Source organism: Homarus americanus, unplaced genomic scaffold, assembly GCF_018991925.1.
Source record: "Homarus americanus isolate GMGI-L3 unplaced genomic scaffold, GMGI_Hamer_2.0 scaffold44808, whole genome shotgun sequence".
In the NCBI taxonomy this organism is placed as follows: Eukaryota; Metazoa; Arthropoda; class Malacostraca; order Decapoda; family Nephropidae; genus Homarus; species Homarus americanus.
The window spans coordinates 379,797-397,203 of record NW_024721443.1 but is presented as its reverse complement, the minus strand read 5'-3'; the positions used below and the strand labels follow the sequence as shown (position 1 = coordinate 397,203).

Sequence of the window (17,407 nt, the reverse complement as noted above, 5' to 3'; positions counted from 1 at the left end):
TTTTCCTAACCCCTCTCCAACCTTTCTCTCTCTTCTCCAGTCCTCCTTTCCCACCCCTTCTCTCCCACTTTCTTCTCTATCTCCACGTCTCCCCTTTCCTTCCCATCCCAAAGCCTTTTGCACAACTTATAACCATTTGGCATGGACTATGTTCCCCTCCCTCCCCTCCCCCCTCCTCCTCCCCCCCTCGACCCCAAGAAAAACTTTCAGATAATCACCAACTAAGATTTTCGCGTCTTCGGCCTCATCTGTGCGATCTTGGTGTTGAGGAACGGCTGGATCCTGTGTTCAATTTCCTTTAAGAAGAATTAAAACTCACAAATTTTAGCTGATAACACCAACGTCTCCTCCGTGACCCTAGGGGGGATGTGTCGACTGAGGGTGGTGGTGGTAGTGGTTGATGGTGGTAGTAGTAGTTGGTGATTGGTAGTGGTAATAGTGGTGAACTTGGTAATAATAGTGGTGATGGCAACGATGAGGATGGTGGTAATTGTGGTGGCTCTCCTTTCTTCGATCTTATTATATCAATTATTTCCTTATTTCATCTCCTATCACACATTTCTTTCATCTCCTTCTATCACTACCTTCATCAACAATCAGAACTGTCTCCCTTAACTATCGTCTTACTCTCCTCACTCTCATAAATTCATTCTAAGTAACTTACACTTTTTACTACTTAACCCCCCCTTTCGACTCGGTCTAAGTAAAGAAACTTATAATTTTGTATACTTAAAACAGAGAAAGGCAACTTATACGTATGACTATATATTAAACACACTTAAAACATACTTCTGTAATATGATATAACGATGGGATAAATACTTTTTTTTTAGGCGCTTAAACCACAGTAAATAGAAGAGGGTTTATTCATACTCGTAGAGGTTTATCTGTGTTTTAAAATTATGGTTTATAGTGGTAATGTCTGTTTTTTATGTGTATGTTTTTTTTGTGTGTTTCGATGAATGTGTTTTTGGTTTTTTTGCCCCTTTTCAGCATGTTTTATTATGCTTGGTTCTCTTAGAGCGGATTAAAGGAAAAATACACACTCATAAGCACAAACACACATACACACACACACACACACACACACACAAAACCCCGCTGAACCCACTTCCAACACACAACCCTCCTCCAACACACACACACACACACACACACACACACACACACACAAACACACATACACACACACACACACACACACACACAAACACACACAACCCCACTGAACCCACCTCTAACACACACACACACATACACACACAAGACCTACATAAAAAAAACACCGAGATATATACCATTGTGATACACCGCCTTCGACCTCTGCCATCATCATGTAACAATTTCACCCGAGTGAGTATCATTGGTTTTCGAATATTTGCTGATACATAGCCTTCGTGCCCTGGCCAGGAGAGAGGGAGGGGTGGAGGGGGGAGGGGGTCGTGGCTCGTGGGAATATTGCGTTTATTTACTACCCTATTCCACTGAAAATATGACACTGATACCAAATCCAGGGGACTGTGTTATCTATGGTAATGGCGAGCTCATTCTGATTCTTATTTTCTCTCTCTCTCTCTCTTTCTCTGTGTCTCTCTCGTTGGAACTATCTAGGTCTCTCGCTCTTCTTTCCTCTCTGAGTCTTATTCGATTTTTTTTTCTCTCTCTCTCTCTCTCTCTCTCTCTCTCTCTCTCTCTCTCTCTCAAACATATTCCTCCATATAATATTTCATCACTATTAAGCCTCAACGCCATCACTTCACAAACTGGGTCGAATTTGTCATACAATAAGACACCAGGACGAGAAGATTCATGTCATCGTTCACACCGCGTCAGAGACATTTAAAGAACGCCATAAATACCAAGACCCTTATCATCGTTCACACCAAGTCACAGATAAGATAAAACAAAAACAAATCTTTATCATCATTATTCACATCCAATATAGAACGACACAGATATAATCCTTATCATCGTTCACAGCCTCTGTGTTGATAAAAGATATTAACTCATTTGGAATTCATAGTAATACATTCAGAAAAAATATATATATAAAAACTCCTAAAAATGGCAAATATAATGAATGTGTGATAGAACCCCCCCTCTCCCCCGCCCCTCCCACCTCCCCCCGAAAAAAATAGTAAATATGAGTGAAAAAAAGTGTATGTTTATGTGTAGTATCGAGAGTTTCAGCTCGACTTAGTGTTATGTTGGTTATATACTGTGAGATGCGAACAGAGAGTAGCGAAGCCTCTTGCTATTTACGAACCTTCGAAATCACATACACACGATCATGCGATGCTGTTGTTCGGTGGGTCTTGGCTCCTGGTGGGGGGAAGAGGGTGTTGTTCTGTGGGTCCTTGGTTCCTGGTGGGGAAGAGGTATTGTTCGGTGGGTCTTGGCTCCTGGTGGGGGAAGAGGGTGTTGTTCTGTGGGTCTTGGTTCCTGGTGGGGGAAGAGTGTTGTTCTGTGGGTCTTGGTTCCTGGTGGGGAAGAGGTGTTGTTCTGTGGGTCTTGGTTCCTGGTGGGGGAGAGGTGTTGTTCGGTGGGTCTTGGTTCCTGGTGGGGAAGAGGGTGTTGTTCTGTGGGTCTTAACTCCTGGTGGGGTGGAAGAGGGTGTTGTTCTGTGGGTCCTTGGTTCTGGTGGGGTGGAAGAGGGTGTTGTTCGGTGGGTCCTTGGTTCCTGGTGGGGTGGAAGAGGTGTTGTTCTGTGGGTCTTGGTTCCTGGTGGGGGGAAGAGGTGTTGTTCGGTGGGTCTTGGCTCCTGGTGGGGGGAAGAGGGTGTTGTTCTGTGGGTCCTTGGTTCCTGGTGGGGGGAAGAGGGTGTTTTTCTGTGGGTCTTAACTCCTGGTGGGGGGGAGGAGGTAGGTACTGAGCCAGCCTGCAGTACTTGATGGTACCTTAACCGCGCGTTCTCAGAGCTTTCGTAATACCTGATCGCTGAGGTGAAGTTATTTTTCACCTTAACGAGAGAAAGAGAAATTGTATCACTTTATGGAATCATCTCAAGACCGCGACTTCGATACCATTTTCATTGTCAACGTTTTGCAATCTTAGAAGGAACCGAAATATTAACGTAAAGATCTTCGTGAATTTGGTTTATTTTATTCTCACGTGTTGACAGTCTTAATTGGATTAGATAGTCACCTGGCGTACACCTGTGACACTTATCTGTTGTTATGGTTGTGATGATGACTGGTTATTGATGTTGCGTAGAAGGTTAATATATTCTCTCTCTCTCTCTCTCTCTCTCTCTCTCTCTCTCTCTCTCTCTCTCTCAGTGCGGTACAAAACACAGTTCTATTAAAATTCATCTACTACAAAATCACAACTTTTCTTCACTATTTTACTTCCAAGAAAAAAATCGACACAAAAATTCTACAGCATTACCGCAGTTGTATTACGACACTTGTATGCCGTTTAATACTCGGTGAATCTTTATACAATGACAAACACCAAATTCTGGGAATATTTACCAACTAATATAAATTCTATAGTTATAAATACAATCTTAATACTTTTCTAGTCAACCAAACTTAATACTTTTCTAATAAACCAAACTTAATACTTTTCAAATCAACCAAACTTAATACTTTTCTAATCAATCAAACTTAATACTTTTCTAATCAACGAATCTTAACACAAAATGAAACGAAAAATACCCAAATAACGAGAAAGTTTACGAATCAAAACTCCCTAATCCTCAGAGCTTAGAACTTATCCGAAGGCGTTGGACTCACCCAGCGATCCAGCTCGTAAACCCACAAGTCGCTGGAGTACAGTTTAGGGCCTCCTTCCACCCCTCCATCCTCCACACAACCTCCCCCTGCCCCCCCCTCCCTCACCCCACCACCTGCAATACATGGAAGGTCTCTCTCTCTCTCTCTCTCTCTCTCTCTCTCTCTCTCTCTCTCTCTCTCTCTCACTAATCCTCTTTTGCTCCTCATCATAAATATTACACTCTCCCACTGCCTCACCTTTCCCAATCCCCCTCCTCTAACACCTCACTTCCCCATCTTCCCTCTCTCCCCAAAACCACCTCATTCTCTCTCTCTCTCTCTCTCTCTCTCTCTCTCCCCAAACACCCCTCATTCACCCCTGACTCCCCTCTCCTCCTTTACTAACTTCTGACATAATATATCTGTTTTAGAATTTACTAACTCAAAAGTCCTCGATTTGTGTTTCCATACCCCAGGAAGATACTACCGAGTGTTGATCTGGGGTGTTCTGCAAGGGAAAGGGGGTGAAGGGTGAAGGGGGAGAGAAGAGGAAGGGGTGGGGGAAGAGAGGAGGGTGGAGAGTAGAAGGGGGTGAATGGGGTAGAGGGGAAGGTGGACGAGGTAGGGGGAAGGGAGGGGGAGGAGCATTGACAATGTGGTTACCGACGCTGGTAAGAGGAAAGCGGGTAGGGGGAAGGGAGGGGGGGAGACGAGGAAGAGGAGGGAAGTAGAAGGGAAAGAGGCGAGGATGGAAGAAGTGGAGAAGTGGGAAGGGAGGGGAAAGGGTGGAAGGGGGGATTGTATCCTTGATTAATATATCATAATGAAAACATGAAGTATTGTTGATTTAATATGGAGAAAAATTTTAATAAATGATTTATTCCTGATGTATATATATATATATATATATATATATATATATATATATATATATATATATATATATATATATATATATATATATGTGTATTGTATGTATAGAGGTACACACACACACACACACACACACACACACACACACACACACACACACACACACACACACACACACACACCACCCCATACTTTTTCCAAAAACATAAATTTAAGGGAAGACTCAAGTTAATATTCCTCTCCCTTCATAAACAACTTTTGCCGACACCCCCCCTCAACTCCTGACGAAGACCCAGCAAGAGGAAGAGGAGGAGGAAGAAGAAGAGGAGGAAGAGGAGGATGAGGGTTAAGGGGAGGGTGGGTAAGAGGAAAAAATAGAGGAGGAAGGGAAGAAAAACAAGAGGGGTATGGGAAAGGAAGAGGAGGAAGTACATAAGAATAGGGGGGGAAGGAAAAAGAGGAAGAGTGTAGGAGTCAACCATCCCTCTAATTCATTATCTTCTAGTTAGTTTCTTCTCCTCCTTACTCCTCCTCTATATCCTCCTACTCTGACCAGGGGTGAGGGAGGAAGAGAACTAGGAAGGAGGAGTATGGAGAAGGCAGAGGAGTGAGTGGGAAGAGGAAGAAGAGGGGTGTGAAAAAGGAGGAATGTAGCGAAGGCGGAGAAGTGAAGCGAAGCAAGAGGAGGGGGAAGGAGGAGGGTAACAGGAGGGAGGAGGAGAATAGGAGGAGGAGGAGGAGGAGGATAAGCAGCAGGGGGGAGGAGGAGGGAGGAGAAGCAGCAAGGGGGAAGGAGGAGGAGGAGGGTGGGAGGAGAAACAACAGAGGGGAGGAGGAGGAGAAACAGCAGGGGGGGGGAGGAGGAGGGGTGAGGAGGTTCGTAAAATTGACACACACTAAGTGAAGCGACGAAGATTCTCAGAGAGCCATCAAAAATTTTACTCGTGGAGCGTCGTGGAAACTTAGTTCATATTACTCATAAAGCGAGAGTTTATTATTGTTTCTGTAAACTTTGGCCGGGGTTTACGAGGCACCCGAGTCAAAAAGTGAATACGTTATGAAGTGGCCGTGTTTAATTGATTCATTTGAATACGGCCACTGTAACCCGGACAAAATACTCTGTGATTAGCAAAAATTCTTTCCTCACCACCGTCTCTCTCTCTCCCTCTCTCTCTCTCTCTCGCTCTCTCTCTCTCTCTCTCTCTCTCTCTCTCCTCTCTCTCTCTCTCTCTCTCTCACTAAACTAACCCACTTTCCTCACCCACCCACCCACCCACTCACCCACCCACCCACCCACTCACCCACCCACCCACCCACCACCCTCCCACACACCCCAAGGCAAACTCTGACTTTCTTCATGAATATATATTTGACTAGTTTGTTTGTGGTTGCCTGTGTTTGTTTATGTGTGTGTGTGTGTGTGTGTGTTGTGTGTGTGTGTGTGTTTGTGTGTGTGTGTGTGTGTTTGTGTGTGTGTTTGTGTGTGTGTGCTGGTAAGGGTGGTGGGGTGGGTGACCTCCGTTCCGTCTCTGATTGTTACATTAGCTTTTTATTCTACTTCCTAAAGAATACAGTTAATGTCTGTATCTTCTTGTATCGTATTGCACTTAACTGTATCGATAAAGATCTGAAGACACATAACTACTTTCTCGTTATATATTAAAGTTCATTGTTCCTGAAATACATTGTTGCTAACATACACACACACACACACACGAGGTTAATAAATGGAAGGTGTACCTCCAACAGGTGTACAGTATGTTCATGGACTAATACAGGTGTTCTCTACCAACAGATGTGTCGCCCGGGGTGCCAACACAGAGGCAGTACTCCAACAGTGAGTGTCACTTACTTGTTGATGTATTTACTGACATACAATAGTCACTACTAGGTAATCTATATTTGTATACCGGGTATATATTTCACGCCATTATTATGAATATACAGTATATCGTTTTATTTAGTCTCCTCTTCTGTTGTAATATAAACAGTGAAATATACATATGGTATATACACACATATAAATAGTTGTCTCAGCCATTATGGGTTTTATTTATAAGTGTCAGTTATGTTTGTACTACACTATCATGGCCCACTTGACGGCCTCCAGTGTGTGTTGATACAGTACAGTGTTTAGCGAGACACAGGTAAATGATATAATGAAAACATAAGATCAAATAAGTTTTGATGAGATTTGACGTCTCTCTCTCTCTCTCTCTCTCTCTCTCTCTCTCTCTCTCTCTCTCTCTCTCTCTCTCTCTCTCTCTCTCTCTCAAAGTCTGTCTATCTATCTATCTATCCATCACTTATATGTTAAATAAAAAACAGATCAAATATATTCTTCAGGTATGAGTAACATCCATCAAACAAGTAAAAAAAGGCGGGTATTGGGGCTGTTACACCGAGACGTTACACAGACAGCCTTCAGTGGAGATAGATTACTAACCCCTCGTGTACGGGGTCTCTCTCAGCTGCAGGAAATCGTCAGTCGGTAGCCAAATAAACTACTAATAGTATCATCCTCGTGGTGAAGGATTAAAGAGACGGAAATCAAAACATGAACATTTCTTTCAACAGTCCTTCATAATGACGCAAATTTCTCCTTCGTACAGAGAAGTGTCGTATGAAAGTAATATTTACACCTTAACTGTCTATACTTATATCTTCTACCTATAATCATCTTAGACAGGAGGTCACAAAATACACGTGTATATGTGATACGTACAATCATACAGAGATGGATATCATATATACACAGGTGGTAAAACAATGAGGCGATATACCTGCGGCACTCTGTACACCTCTGTCATGGAGCACGATCTGGTGTTCAAAGCATCTTAGTCACGAACCTCAAACACCGCCTCGAAAATATTCCCCGATCAACAGTTCATCAGCTATGAAATACACACACACACACGCACATATATATATAGACACACTCACACACGCACATACACATACACATATACATACACACACACACACACACACACACACACACACACACACACACACACACACACACACACACACACACACACTATATATATATCTCCCGTCTTTCGTTATACATACATGAAGGGAATGTCATGTACGTTATCTCATGGGGGTGGGGGGTAATTCTTGTATTTTAACCTCACTTACCGTGTATTTCCTGTACTCTAATTCCAGTATAATATATTTCCTGTATCTTCCAATTCCTGTATAGTCTAATCAGTTTATATTGTAATTAATGTATATTGTAATTCCTGTATCCTGCACCCTAACTGCTGTAACTCTTCACCTAATTAGTGTGTTGTCGACGTGCCCAGGTCATCACCACTCTTTATAAAGATCAATGACCCCGAAGAACCGATAGTGTGTGTGTGTGTAGAAGGGATGTGGTGGTGGGGTAGAGAGTATTCTAGGAGTATTCTGTAGTAACCTAACCTAACCTACGTTGTTTATATAAGTAACTTAATCTATGTGATAATACTATAAATCATATATAGTATACTTAGATATAAATATATGCAGTATAACACGATACTTATATTGTATATATAACTAGATAAGATTTCCTGGGTCACAGAGCATCAGGCGAGCTACTACAAAACCAAGATAAAAATTTGTCTTAAATCATGTTAACCGAGTGGCGTGTACTGTAGACTATGGGGTATAAATTATGTTTGTGTAGGTGATGCTACCCTCTGACCACACCAGCATACTGTACTGCTAACACCTTTTTCCGCCATATGTTAGAGATACTAACAGACATATAGAGACCTCGTATCTGCCAGTATAGTACCATAGTGATGATGTACCTAGGATATGGTACTGATAACTGGTACTTCATTGATATAACCAGTACTTTAAGATGATAATGAATATAAGTTTTAATGATAGATAAATAAATGAAGAAGTAGCAAGATACACTAAAGTAATGGGGATAAATAATAAGATAACATGATCTTATAATGAGGAACAATGGTAGAGACATTAATGGGTAGAGAGAAGGCAAATATTAGGATGAATTTATGATCCCCGGAGATAAACAAAAATCAAAATATCCCATAAACGTTAAGAGGGGAGGGCTGTGATCACCAACCCTCAGATAATACGATGACACACTGAAGAGGGCTGTGATCACCAACCCTCAGATAATAAGATGACACACTGAAGAGGGCTGTGATCACCAACCCTCAGATAATAAGATGACACACTGAAGAGGGCTGTGATCACCAACCCTCAGATAATACGATGACTGAAGAGGGCTGTGACTGACAGAGGGCTGTGATCACCAACCTCAGATAATACGATGACACACTGAAGAGGGCTGTGATCACCAACCCTCAGATAATACGATGACACACTGAAGAGGGCTGTGATCACCAACCCTCAGATAATAAGATGACACACTGAAGAGGGCTGTGATCACCAACCCTCAGATAATAAGATGACACACTGTTTAGTAAGTATATGTTGATGGTCTTACACATAATACACTAACAGAGGTATATTAATTTTACTCATTTACAAATATAGAATTCTTATAGGGATGATATACCGGTATTATATAAGAGACTATATCGTGTGATCCCAGTTGATTCCACTTTAAAAAAATATATTTCGTTAAGTTTTATAGATTCATATAAGATAAAATATAATTCAAAGGTTATAATTTACTGTAGATATATATAACAGGTGTCTAGAGTACGTAAAATGTACATAATTATATACCAGTCTTGTCTACCACCCTGTACAAGTGTTCCCTGACCTTCATAAACTAGTGTAGAGTGTAGCCTGACTCCCATGAAGTTGTGTACAGTGATGTCTGACTCCCATGAACTAGTGTACAGCGTTCCCTGACTCCCATGAACTAGTGTACAGCGTTCCCTGACTCCCATGAACTAGTGTACAGTGTTCCCTGACTCCCATGAACTAGTGTACAGCGTTCCCTGACTCCCATGAACTAGTGTACAGTGTTCCCTGACTCCCATGAACTAGTGTACAGCGTTCCCTGACTCCCATGAACTAGTGTACAGTGTTGCCTGACTCCCATGAACTAGTGTAGAGTGTTGCCTGCACAGTACCGGGTGATGGCTCATAAACCAGACTCGCCAGGTGTTCAGAACCTGATAGACGACCCTTAAAAGCTCTCTAGTGTTACCACTGTGAGAGGTAACACATCAATCACCTCACTAACACCAACTGCTGGTGAAAACTCCCTATTCTCTATACTATTTCTTCTTCTTCGTCTTGTGTAGGTCTCGTGTTCTCAATTGACGCTGTTATCGAATTCCCGTGTTCTCATTATGTTGTTCTGCCGTATGATAGTTATTTTTATGTTGTTAGCGTTATGGAGAACTGTACGAATGATTATTAAAAGGAAGATATGTTAGAGAAAGACGAAAAAAATGGCTGGTTATAACTAAATATTTAACTCGAGTCATTAAGCGTGATAGGAAAAAAATAAATACATTTTCTTTCTTAAATATTCAATATGGAAAAAAAAGACAAGACGTTTAATTTTATAAGACTCCACTTTGCATTACGAGTATCAAGACCACAAGAAGAGCTATGATATCTCACCTGTTGTCTCACACTGACCAAACACCCATCCAGGTCTTGGAGAGTGAGTACCTAGCCGGAGAATTAAGCTAGATTGATCGAAAAACTCCCTGTGCACCCTATAATAATTATCCAGATAGTTATTCCTTATTATACTATACCCACATTCTTATATACCTTGTTCTACCCACAGCAAATATTGGAGATAATATCCACTTTCAATAATAACTATAATCTTGTCTAATATTTACCAAAACAGAACAAAGTAAATAAGGATAATTATATTATTAATTATCACAGGTGCACAGGTACTTTTCGATCACCTTGTACCTTGATAATCTTATGCAGTATAAGAAAATGAAACAAGGAATTCGATCCATATTTTCCATACGACTTTAAATCACCTTTTACAATATATAATTATACGTTATAGTGGTTATGATTATATGGTAACGAAGTGCTTGTGAGTGCCTTTACCGTCGTCACTTTTACACAATTAGCTTACCATGTGTTAACAGGTGTTGGTAAGTGTTGACAGGTGTTAGTTAGCATGTGTTGGTAAGTGTTAGGTGTTAGTAGATATTGGTAAGTGTTAACAGTTATTCGATGTGTTGACAGGTGTTAGTTAGGTGTAAGTTAGCAGGTGTTGGTAGGTGTTGTTATGTGTTACTAATTTCAAATCGTCATTTCTAAGTCATGTGAATATCATTTATAATAAGTCAACGAATAAAAAGCAACCCAAGTTTTTATTTATATATGTAACTGATAGTCGTTAAGCCTCGAATGACGAATGATGGCGTTTATTTCTTATTTTTGTCGTAGGATGTGCAGAGGTGATTCATAAACCTAAACACTACAATACTAGAAAAAAAATTATGAGTGAGAATGTACAGAAATTATATGTAACAAAAATCAAGAACAACAATAAAAAGGTGGAATATATAAGTAATATGTTAATGAAATAATTTGATTAAGTGGTATTCATGATATCAAGTCATTAATAGAATTTTAAATATGATAGTGACTTTATTGAATGTGTTTCTCTTTACTCGTTCATTCTTCTTACACGAGACATGTACACTGCCACCATCACCTTATACAGTATCTAACGCTATGTTTGTGTCTCGTTCTCGTTACCTTACAATCTAACTCGTGGCGTCTCGTTCACTTACCTACGTCACAGAGACTCTAATAATTACATTTTTCATTGTTTATTCAAGGCTCTTACACGAGACATCAACACCACTACCACCACCTTACAATACTCACCGCTATATAATTTTGTCTCGTTCACTGACCCTCTTATTCATCTTCTCTAACTAGTAACATTTCGTTCGCAGGGTCCAACGAGAACGGTCTTCCTCGAAGGCTTCGCACCGCCTACACCAACACACAACTACTGGAGCTGGAGAAGGAGTTTCACTTCAACAAGTACCTGTGTCGACCCCGCAGGATAGAGATAGCTGCCTCCCTCGACCTCACGGAAAGACAGGTGAAGAGATGTAACGTGTGTGTGTGTGTGTGTGCGTGTGTGTGTGTGTGTGTGTGTGTTTTTTTAACCAAAGAAAGAATGAGAAGAATAGTGAAAGAATTACGAAAAGAGAGAAAAACAAAGAACAAGAGGGATAGTGAAACACACACGCACGCACGCACACACACACACGCACACACACGCACACACACACACACACACGCACACACACACACACACACACACACACACACACACACGTTACACCTCTTCACCTGTCTCTTCATGAACCAACAACGACCTTAACTCCTGCATATGGAAATGATTTAAACCCAGACAGCCATAGTTAAAGCATAGGTGACCGTGTATGTATGTATGACTATGTGCGTATGAATGCGTGTATGTAAAAATAAAAGGTTGTTGTAAGGCAAATGTTCCCACACATGTTTCTCACGAGTATACAGGTGTTGGTTGCATCTGGCCAAGTGTGTATGTGTGTATACAATGACCCACCCTCGCAATTTTTTCCTTTTAGTTTAATATCTTACTTTTTGGGGGGTGGGGGTCTTCTATTGCCTTACAATTAAGTAATTTTTTTACTCCTGTTACTTTACATTTATCTAACTTTTTATCTTTATAGCTGATCTTACTTGTTTCTATTTATTTTACTTGACTTAAATATTAACGTTAGTTTTAGTACGTATTTTTCACCTTCTTCTTCAGTATTTTTTATTTATCTTTTTTCTTTTTTTCCATTATTTTTAACAGATTTTTCTACTTACTTCTACTTACTTTTAGCCTAATTTGGTTACTTTAGTTTTGAGCATTATTTAACAAATTCTTACCACTAGTTCTATCGTATTTTAAACATACCTTTCATATACCTTCTACCTTACACACACACACACACACACACACACACACACACACACACACACACACACACACACACACACACACCAGTATTTGATAAGTAAGTAAAAAGAATGAATAATTTTTTAAAACAGACATAAAACTGAAAGATTGTGTCACGAGACACTTATGTCCAACAACTACCATAACACTTACTGTACAATATTGTACCTTCACATAACTTATGTACTACCTATCATGACTCTCGAGTCCTAATACTAAAATCCCTTACTCGGTGATACCAAACCCGGGTTTGCCTCACAGTCACTCCCACAAAGGTGAAAGTTTAGTTCCAGAAACGAGTTTCACCCATAATTTTTCTCCCACAGGTGAAAGTGTGGTTCCAGAACCGGCGGATGAAGCACAAGAGGCAAGCGATGACGAAGAGTGACGACACGGACAAGAAGAGGGACGGGGAGCAGCGGTCCGGCGTGGACGACGCCACTAACAACAACACCAAGTCGGTGCCGTCCTCCCCAGACAGTATGTGTTCATCCGACGTCAAGAAGGAGGAGAGCAACGACAGCCTGCCGCTCCCCAGTGCCTCAGCTGCCGCAGGAGTGCCGCCCACTACCGTGGGCTCCGGATTGCCAGGTGGCCCACGTGGCACCTGTGGCACGTTGCCACCGCTCGAACCTGGCAAAGTGAAATGTGAGGAGAGCGGAAACCTCAGGTATCCGGGGCCGCTGGGCTTCAACGGCGAGAGCATCACTATGAAGGACGGCTGCCCCCAGGATACGGCACCCCTTAACACGCCGCCCATTCCCCGAGCCACCCCGCCCCTCACCCCTGCCACGCCCACTGCCTCACCAGCCCACCTGACCGGGGCACGAGGAGTGCCAGGGTCTCCCGCCCTCACTACCCCGCCCATCACCTCGGCCAGGGCAGCGCCGCTCACCGCCACCACCACCGCCGTGGCCGCCGCCGCTTCCACCACCAGCTCCATCACGCCACATGGGTTCGGTGGCAGCGGCGGGGGCCGCGGAGGCGCAGGGAGAGGCTCCACTTTCTCCTCCTACTGCAGCAGTAGCAGCAGTAGTAGCAGCAGCGGAGAGAACAAGGGGCGCGGTGTATCCGGCTCCTATCCTGGCGCCTACCGGGGCTCCTGGGTGGACCAGTACCGGGGAATGGGCCGCGCCACGCCCCCGCAGTTCATGACCAACACCAACACCCGCGCCTCCAACGCCCACGGTTATGACTACACGTGTGCGCAGCAGCACCAACAGCAGCAGCAACAACAACAGCGGGGACAGCACATGTACAACGGCGGGTACGGGATGGACGGTTACAGCTACAACCGTCACTACTACAACAACAACATGATGTGTAGTGACGGTTACTCTGGCTACAACTACATGTACGGCAGCGGTGGTATGTACTCGTGTAGCGGGCAGAATGACGCCGCCGCCCACCAGTACTACGACTCTTACCCCATGTGTGGCTCTACTGGCTACGACCATACGGAGAAAGGTACTGCCATGAACGCGATGGCCACCAACAACCCGGCCAACATGGCCAACATGGCCAATATGACTCAGGGCGGCGGTTACTATAATAGTGCTAGTGCCAACGGCGGCGCGGGGAGTGAGGGCGTGGCCTACCAGGACCAGCAATACCACCAGCAGCAGAACGACCACGACCTTAACTTTACTTTTAACTTCTTCGAGCAGAGCGGTGGTGGTGGCGGCGGCGGAGGTGGTGGTGGCGGCACAGGAGGCGGCGCCGGTGGCGGCACCAGCGGCAGCACAGCGCCCAGCGAGAACAGCAACTCCTCAGACTTTAACTTCCTGACCAACCTGGCTAATGACTTCGCCCCGGAGTACTACCAGCTGAGCTGAGCCCCAGCCGAGGTAGTGTGGCGGAGGCCCGGCTCTCACAACACCACCAACCTTCACCGACGTACAGTGACGCTCCTCCAGGCGGCGTAATGATTTCATAATACCAGAACATTTGACCCGTGATATACAGTGGCTCCCTCTCCTCACGTGATGGTGAGGACGTTGGACTGGTCGTGAGTGGGCTTCTCCTCTACCCTCCCCTCTCATCACCCTTCTAGTGTATAGCAGTAAGGACCTCCCCCCCCCCGCGCCAGTGTGTCGCCCAAGACGTCATTATAACCTCCGGGAGTCACTATCGGAGTGCCCAGAGACGGTGTCACTGCGGGCGCTTCACTGCCTGTGGCAGTGCTGTGAGAGTGCCAGGACAGATCTTGTGGGAGGGACAGTGACGGGTCGAGTGCATGATGGCACCATGAGGACCTGGCACCCTTCTGCTGCTGCGGGTCAGTCCTTCTCACTGTGATGTGAACCACTAGGTGATGCGTCATCTGACACACTTCCCGGTGCACAAGTATGGCTCCAGGGGTGTACATGGGTGCGTGTGTGTGTAGGTTCAAGTACCAACTGTGGCCAGACGTGTCAAATGTTTGGCCCCAAAATTATCCGGAAACGGCCTTCAAGGTATTCAATATAACCCAGGCTTGCAAATGTGGCCAGATATATTAAAATATGGCACTAGGTTTCGTGGTCCAAAGTGCCAAGTGTGGTCCCGTGTCTTGTAGTTAAAAAAAGGTATAAAGTGTTGGTGCCATTTTCCCTGGTGAGGTGTCTGTCAAGTTGTTCAGTCAGAGGTGACCCGATGCTGTGAGGAAGTCAAGTGGCGTCGTGTGGATGACTCTCACAGTGACGAGTGAGCTAAATCCTGAGAGGTGTTGGCAGGAGTCAGCACTATGGGAGCACTGGTAATGGGTAGTGAGGCACAAACCTCACTACAGGTGAGTTCACAACACGAGGCCGACGCTCAAGTGAAGTGTAAGACGGAGGTTCTCGACTTGATGGACAAGAGCTCATGCGTGTGTGTCAGAGCTCGTGAATTGTGGGTTTAGAAATAGTGAAACGTGGGTGATACCTGGTTCACTGTGGGCCCGAAGTTGATGAAAACGAGAGTCAAAGTTAGTGATGCGTGGCTCCAGGAAGTAAAAATATGACCCAAGATTTCTGCAACCTGTGGGCCAGAAGGAGTGAGAGAGATGGCCACAGCTAGTGAAACGAGCCCCAGGTAATGGAACAGGCCTCAGCTCATAAAATGGGGGCCATAGCTACTGAAAAAGCTGGCCAGAGCTAGTAAAAAATGGGCCAAAGCTGGTGGTGGCGACATATGGGCCACAGGCCATGAAAACAAAAGTAGAACTGTGTTGCCAGTCATTCCAGACAACCCCCTCCTCCCCCCACCACCTCCTCCATCACCTCGAACCCCTGTAGATGTCCCCCCTCGATATCCCTCCCCCTTTCACACACCCCCTCACCCCCTGTGCCGTGGTAGAAGAGCGTTGTAGTTGACCTCAAACTTCCTCCTCTCTCCCGTAGATGATAAGCTTCGGTCTGTCCCTTAAAACGTGACCTCTGGACTCGAGAGGTCACTTGGTGATAAAGGGTCGCGGCGGTGCGGTTTTGTTGTCGAATTTTTCAGCAATAATTTAATACTTTTCATTTCCTTATATTTTTTTTTTTTGTTCTTGAGATGAACTCTAGAAAAATAGAAAGAAAATTATCATCTCTCTTGATTGACGGAAAAGAGATAAAGTGAGGAGATAATGTTATAAATCATGGTATCTTCCTTAGGTTATTGTGTGTGTGTGTGTGTGTGTGTGTGTGTGTGTGTGTGATAACAGGGAAAATCTCATCATCGGCTTGGGGAAAGTCTGTTGCCAAAATACAGGACAAGAAATATCAGTTGATAAAATAATTTCGCCATTAATCGGGGAAATTACCGACAAAGGACAAAATAGTATTATATCAGTCCAGAAAATTCGGCAAAAATTAGGGAAAATTACTACGAAAATACCGGAAATTTTAGTGAAGTCTAGAGAAATTTAGGGAAATTGACATAACGCCACAATAGAAATACCGCCAAAGAAATATTACCAGAAATTATAAGGAAATAATTACTATAAGGACAATGAATATTTCCAAGTTAAATTTTTTCGGAAATAGTCAATCAAGCTATCTATCGCCACTGAACAATAAGTGTACCGAGGATATATTATTTTCTCCAGATATCAAGAAAATTATTGGCAACAAATAATCACAAAAATTACCAAATTATTCGGGGTTTTTTCTTGGGGGTTACCTTCAATAAATTAGTGACTCCGAAATATACACATCTGAAAAGTGAATATATACTGTATTTATAAGACTGATATACTGTATAGCCATAGTTTAGTAAGTTAGAAAAAATATCAACATCTTACTAAATTTATTATATTTTCACTACAATTCCTTAACAATAAAACGTTAATTTAAATATATGTTCATTGTATTAATTAAAAACTTATTAAAATAAAAGGACAAATTTGGTATGGCAAAAATTATGCTTCTAATTAATTGATACTAATATTTGCTAAGTCTTGTTAAAACATAAAGATGACATTTGACGAATGTTTTATTATATAAAGTAATAATAATAATAATTTACTATTACCTTCTGAGTCCTGTAAGGTCTGGCCACCTAATGAAAGAGGATGTTGATGTTATTATGTATTACTGCGCTTCAAGTGCGCAGGCTGCTTTATTACATACACTTGGTCATCAACTATTTCATTTTTTGAGATCCCGGGTTCTTCAAGGTGGTTATCCATTTCCAACTGATCTCTGCGGTTCCAGATGTATAGGTTAGGTTACGTTAGGTTAGGTTAGGTTAGGTTAGCTGAGGTTAGGTTAGGTTAGGTTACCAAAGGAGTTCATCGATTCCTCCCTAAGTAGCTCCTCTGGCGATTCTCATAGGTGTTTCTCATCTCCTGTACCTCCCTTGGTTTTCAAAAGACCTAACCCTCCTTTAGTTCCTGAAGGATCTACTATGGTTCCACAAGGACCTCCTGGTTTCTGAA

The 17,407-nt window shown here is 43.1% G+C and overlaps 1 protein-coding gene across 1 annotated transcript in view; it reads left to right on the top strand.

Moving 5' to 3' along the window:
* Positions 1-16,877, top strand: part of LOC121861701 (homeotic protein proboscipedia-like) — a 40,381-nt gene extending 23,504 nt beyond the window's left edge. Inside the window, exons 2-4 of the mRNA XM_042359604.1 lie at positions 6,368-6,426; positions 11,480-11,631; positions 12,852-16,877. Of these exons, the coding sequence (XP_042215538.1) occupies positions 6,368-6,426; positions 11,480-11,631; positions 12,852-14,360 (1,720 nt within the window). The 3' untranslated portion in view covers positions 14,361-16,877. The remainder of the gene's footprint in view (positions 1-6,367; positions 6,427-11,479; positions 11,632-12,851) is intronic.
* The last annotated feature ends 530 nt before the right edge of the window (positions 16,878-17,407 follow it).